The sequence below is a fragment of the Garra rufa genome, chromosome 4, assembly GCF_049309525.1.
Source record: "Garra rufa chromosome 4, GarRuf1.0, whole genome shotgun sequence".
NCBI classification, from domain to species: Eukaryota; Metazoa; Chordata; class Actinopteri; order Cypriniformes; family Cyprinidae; genus Garra; species Garra rufa.
In genome coordinates this window covers 19,811,229-19,817,402 of record NC_133364.1, presented here as the reverse complement: position 1 = coordinate 19,817,402, position 6,174 = coordinate 19,811,229, and the positions used below count along the sequence as shown (strand labels likewise).

At 35.5% G+C, this 6,174-nt stretch overlaps 1 protein-coding gene across 1 annotated transcript in view; it reads left to right on the top strand.

Annotated features, from left to right (window-relative positions):
• Positions 1–386: 386 nt before the first annotated feature.
• bltp3b (bridge-like lipid transfer protein family member 3B) overlaps positions 387–6,174 on the top strand; it is a 28,570-nt gene continuing 22,782 nt past the window's right edge. The window contains exons 1-5 of the mRNA XM_073838821.1: positions 387–550; positions 3,426–3,464; positions 4,822–4,913; positions 5,672–5,861; positions 5,940–6,080. Of these exons, the coding sequence (XP_073694922.1) occupies positions 488–550; positions 3,426–3,464; positions 4,822–4,913; positions 5,672–5,861; positions 5,940–6,080 (525 nt within the window). The 5' untranslated portion in view covers positions 387–487. The remainder of the gene's footprint in view (positions 551–3,425; positions 3,465–4,821; positions 4,914–5,671; positions 5,862–5,939; positions 6,081–6,174) is intronic.

The window sequence follows — 6,174 nt, the reverse complement described above, 5'->3', positions numbered from 1 at the left end:
CGATAACGATAACCATAAAATGCTTAATATCGGTGCTGATAATTCATTCGACCCCTTTTCACGTAAATCAGTGAAAAGAGCTTTTTTTTTTGTACCATGTAATGTTTTTAATCGGTGAACACTCATTATTGTGCTTATTAATCACATTTAAAACATTCACACACATATATGAGCTCACACCACTCAAGTAGTGGGTGGTAACAGCATGACAGCTCACCGGTCTGTTTGCTTTTAAAGCTGTAATTACAGTCAAGACAAAGAGCCATTAAACCATAATGGAAAACTGCAATGTGCTTTTTTTTGCCTCCCTCAGTTTCTCATTCATACTGATTTTATTCCCTGATTAATTTCTCCCTATTCCTCTCTCTCTTATTCTCTTTTCTGCAGGTTTGCTAAGAACCTCTCCCCAGATAAGATTAATCTGAGCACTCTGAAAGGGGAGGGCCAGCTTACTAACCTGGAGCTGGATGAGGAGGTTTTGCAGAACATGTTGGATCTGCCCACCTGGCTCGCCATTAATAAAGTCTTCTGCAACAAGGCTGCAATCCGGGTAAGAGACGACCCCTGCTTCGTGATTACGTCATCCCTATGAGTCCCTCTGATACCATTAATGTAGAATCAGCTGGGAAGATACAGAAGTCAAAAGTTTACAGAATCTGCAAAATGTTAATTGTTTTATCAAAATAAGAGGGATTATTCAAAATGTACTGTATGTTATTGTTTATTTAGTACTGACCTGAATAAGATATATGGAAGATGTTTACATATAGTCCACAAGAAAAAAATAATAGTTGAATTTATAAAAAATGACCCTGTTCAAATGTTTACATACACTTGATTCGTAATACTGTTTTTTGTTTAGTGATAGTTGTTCATGAGTCCCTTGTTTGTCCTGAACAGTTAAACTGCCTGCTGCTCTTCAGAAAAAGCCTTCAAATCCCACAAATTCTTTGGTTTTTCAGCATTTTTGTGTATTTGAACCCTTTCCAACAATGACTGTATGATTATGAGATCCATCTTTTCATACTTAGGACAGCTGAGGGACTCATGCAACTATTACAGAAGGTTCAAACGCTCACTGATGCTTTGGAAGGAAACACGATGCATTAAGCGGGTGAAAACCTTTTTAATTTGAAGTTCGGGGGAAAATTTTACTTATTTTGTCTTCTATGAAACATGTAGCTATCTACTGTAGCCTCTAAAGGGCAGTACTACATTTAAAAAAATATGATATTTAGGCAAAATAAGAAAAATGTACACATCTCCATTCTGTTCAAAAGTTTTCACCCCTGACTCTTAATGCATGGTCTTTCCTTCTTGAGCATCAGTGAACATTTGAACCTTCTGTGATAGTTGCATATGAGTCCCTCAGTTGTCCTCAGTGTGAAAAGATGGATCTCAAAATCATACAGTCATTGTTGGAAAGGGTTCAAATACACAAAAATGCTAAAAAAAACAAAAACAAAGAATTTGTGGAACCTGAAGGATTTTAACTGTTCAGGACAAACAAGGAACTCACAAACAACTATAATTAAACAAAACAAAAACAAACAAACAGCCATGGATTATTCAGGTAAGAACACAGTATTAAGAATCAAGTGTATGTAAACTTTTGAACAGGGTAATTTTTATAAATTCAACTATTATTTTCTCCGGTGTGCTTTATGAAATATCTTATTCAGATCAGTGCTAAATAAACAATAACATGCATTTTATATGATCCGTCTTAATTTGGTAAAATAATTAACATTATAACAGATTCCGAAAGAGGGATGTAAACTTTTGACCTCAGCTGTAACTGAGCTCAGCTCAGAGTAGTAGTTGTAATACTAATACTAATAATAGTCATTTTGTACAATATTATACACTGTCTTCCATCATATTTTAGCATCACCACTGCAGTACACACTTAGACTCGTGCACCACATTTAATAGTATTAGAAAACCAGACAGCAGGTCTGTGGTGAGGAAAGACAGTGACCGAGCTCTATAATCTCTTAGGCAAATCTATGACAACACACTGACCACGCAAACCTCAATAGACCAGACACACAATGTGACATTGAATGGTTTGATACTGTCATAATGACTCAACAATTGCATGGAGCATTGTGGTAATTTAGACCTGACGTTATAGATGATACTTTAGTTACAGGAACAAACACCACATAGTTTCCTTGTCCTGTTTTTTTCGGCCTGATTTTTTTTCCAGGCTGATCTTGTAGTTTCACTTTCTAGTTTCTACTTCTACTTCTTACGCTTTTCTTTTCTCTCTTCCTTTTTCTGGCCTCAGTAGACCTTCCTATTCTTCACTCTGGCATCAATTATCTATTAGCCTAGTGCAGTTTTCCACAACCATTATTGGCTGTTCCTCCACTCTTGTCTAGACATGCTCTGCCACGTAGTTGTTTAATGAAACCTCAATGGATGTCATTGTTTGTATTGATAAAAAACGATAGCCGCAGCTGTTCTGAGGGTCAGTGCGGGCTTTGTGCAGCAATCTGATTGGTTAAACGAAGCTCACGCCTGGATAATAAATGACAGAGAGAGAGTATAGTGTCTATGATGTTCACCAAGAGATCCGGCTTTTGAAACACTCCTTTTCTTTTCCCTTCTGTTATTCTCCTTTATTATTCCTCTATATGATGATCTAACATCACTTTTAGTGTTTTTCAATGCCTCATGTTCATGCTGCAGCTTTTTAACTCTCCACTTCCACATCTATATTTAAATGCAGAGGAAATGAAATACAGCTTTTCTGTGTTCTGCTCTTTAGAGATGTGTGTGTGTGTGTGTGTGTGTGTGTGTGTGTGTGTGTGTGTGTGTGTGTGTGTGTGTGTGTGTGTGTGTGTGTGTGTGTGTGTGTGTGTGTGTGTGTATGTGTTTCTTCTCCCAATCTGACTCTTTTTAAGAGAAACGTAGAGTTTTCTCCCTCTGGCTGTGCTCCAGGTGTTTCTGAACACTCCCGGACACACTGGAAAAAACTGCTCACACACACACACACACACACACACACACACCTTAGAAGTTATATTAGTAAGGGCCTTTCATAGACGCAGTGGTATTCGCATTGAGCAAAGCATTAAAGATTATTAAATTTGTAAAACATGATTTATGAGCGTTTCAAATAGTAAGTACCACTTGACATTTTTTTTAAATGTTTTATTATATTTCTGAGGCTGTTCTTCAAAATTAAAATAACTACATTTTAAATAAATACAATAAAGGCAATCTCTAAAAAGTAAATGTTTTTATCCAGAAGACTACAGCAATATTGTTAACACACACTAACACAGACATGAATATACGTGTCCTATCTTAGCAAAAGCAAAACAGTGCCTAATAACAGGCTGTGTGCTTTAATTATAAAGGACAATGTTGCATATTCTGTAAATAAGATTTCCTTTGTGTGCTTTGTGCCCTAGATCCCATGGACCAAGCTGAAGACTCATCCAATCACTTTGGTAATAACAGTTTATTCAAATGTTTTTCTTTATTATTTAATTTTGTTTTGTTCAGTTGTGTGGTTGTGATTTTTGTTGTTTGGTTTCGCTGTTCTTTTGTTTTTTTATGTTATGTAGTCATGATTTTGTTTCGCTTTGCTGTTTTTGTGCTCAGATTTTTTTTTTTTTTTTTTTTTTTTTTTTTTGCTATTCTGTTTCGTTTTGTTTTTTGCAGTTTTCTTAATTTTTTTGTTTTGTTTTGCTGTTCTTTGTTTTGTTGTGTGGTTGTGATTTAGTTGTTTGGTTTTGCTGTTCTTTTTTGGGTTTTTATGTTGGTATGATTTTGTTTTGCTTTGTTGTTTTGTTTCGCTGTTCTTTGTTTTGTTTGCGCTCAGATGTTGTTGTTTTTTGCTATTATCTTTCGTTTTTTTGTTTTTAGCTGTTTTTTTTGTTTTGTTGTGTATTTGTATTTTTTGCATTTTTTTGCTGTTTTGTTTTGCTGTTCTTTGTTTAGTTTTGTGGTTGTGATTTTGTTTTGTTTTGCTGTTCTTTTTTGTTTAGCTCTATAGTTGTGTTTTTTATGTTTGTTTCGTTTTGTTGTTTTGTTTTACTGTTTTGCTGTTCTTTTTCATGTAGTCATGGTTTTGTTTTGTTTTGCTGTTTTGTTTTGCCGTTCTTTCTTTTTTGTTTTGTTTGTGGTCAGATTTTGTTTTGTTTTGCTGTTCTGTTTTGTTGTGTTTTTTGGTTTTGCTTTTCTTTGTTTTGTTGTGTGGATGTGTTTTTGTTGTTTTTTTTGCTGTTTTTTTATTTTTTTGTTGCTTTTTTGTTTTGCTGTTCTTAAATTTTTGTTGTTTTGTTTTCATTCTGTTTTGCTGTGTTTTGTTTTGTTCTTTTAATTTTGTTTTGTTTTTCTGTTTTGTTTTACTGTATTTTGTTTTGTTGTGTGGTCATGATTTTGTTTTGTTTCACTGTTCTTTGTTTTTTGTTTTGTTGTGTGGAAAAAAGCAAACATAATGAATGTGATTTTGTTTTTGTTTTGTTTTGCTGTTTTGTTTTACTGTTCTTTGTTTTGTTGTATGGTCGTGATTTTGTTGTTTTCATTCAGTTTGGTTTGCTGTTCTTTGCTCTTTTTTTTGTTGTTGTTTGGTAATGATTTTTTTGTTTTGTTTTCCTGGACTTTTTTTGTTTTGTGAAAAAAAACAAAAACAAAAAAACAGAAGGAACGGAATGAACGTGATTTTGTTGTGGTTTTGTTTAGCAGTTTGTTTGTTTTTTGTTTTTTTTTTGTTTTTTCTTTGAACCAGCCATTGCTTTGATTACAGACATAAAAGACATTTTCTGCAGCCTAATTGTTGCATCTGTAAATCATGCCTTTCAGTCTTTGGATAAAGTCGTCATGGAGATGAGCACCTGTGACGAGCCTCGCCCTCCCAACGGCCCATCACCCATTGCAACAGCCTCGGGTCAAAGGTCAGTTTCAGTTGATCTGCTTTATCAGTTTAGATTTGTATCTCTGCGTCTTCCTGTTTTCATGGTTCCTTCTGTCATGGAAAACCTGGATGTATCCACTGAAGTAAGCCGTTTTCTGTGAATGTGCGAGACTTGTGGTTCATTTGCCGCTGTAGGGAAATAACAAGAAGAATAACAATGCCGTTAACAGTACAACTATGTGCACTACAAACCAGTGTTGTTCATAAGGGTTAGTTAACCAAAAATGAAAATTCTGTCATTAATTACTCACCCTTATGTCATTCCAAACCCAAATTTAAGGTGTCATGAACTAAGAAATCAACATTTCCTTGTCTTTTGATGTACAGTGTAAGAAATCATTGTATTGTAAAAATATCCTGTAAGTTTAAGAACTCAAATCTGTCTCTTTACGTAAAAAACTGCTTATACTGAAGCTGTCATGCCTATTCAAACAGAGCACTCCATTCAGAGGGGTCAAACAGGGCAGAAAATAGCCTATTACTGCTAAATTATGATGTTTTTAGTCTTGATAGCAATATAAGTGGACTTTAGAGAACTGTACAAAATAATAAAAAAGGCAGTTCATGACCCCTTTAAGATATTTTTATAAAAGAAATTGTGCATTGAAAAGTAATGGAAAAAAAACATTTCTTTTTGTATTAGTCATTGTTTATTTGTTTGTTATGAGAGCTAGATATTGCTTTTGGCGAAAGCGTGCAAGCCTGATGTTTATTGTATTCTTTTTCTCTTTTTGCCAGTGAATATGGTTTTGCGGAGAAGGTCGTGGAGGGCATCTCTCTGTCTGTGAACTCCATAGTGATCCGCATCAGCGCCAAAGCCTTTAACGCCTCCTTTGAGCTCTCGCAGCTCCAGGTCTACAGTGTTAACACCAGCTGGACCACCGGTGACCTCCGATACACGCGCATCTTAGACCCTACACGTGGAGAGGTGACTACATTGGATGTCTATTGTGCTATGCAGTGTTTGAGGTATGTGTTTATATGGTAACACTATGATTTGTTTTAGATTCTAACATTTAAGGAAGTGAGCTGGCAGATGATCAGGATTGAAGCAGACGCCATCCAGAACACAGAACATGAGGTTGTCAGCGCCCCAATACGCCTAATCACCAACCAGTCAAAGATCAGAGTCTCTTTAAAGAGGAGGGTACGGACATACACATACACACATATTTAGTTAACACCCTCAATCAGGAGCATACGGTTTAATCTGCGGGCAGCCGGGATACATTTCTCTGTTG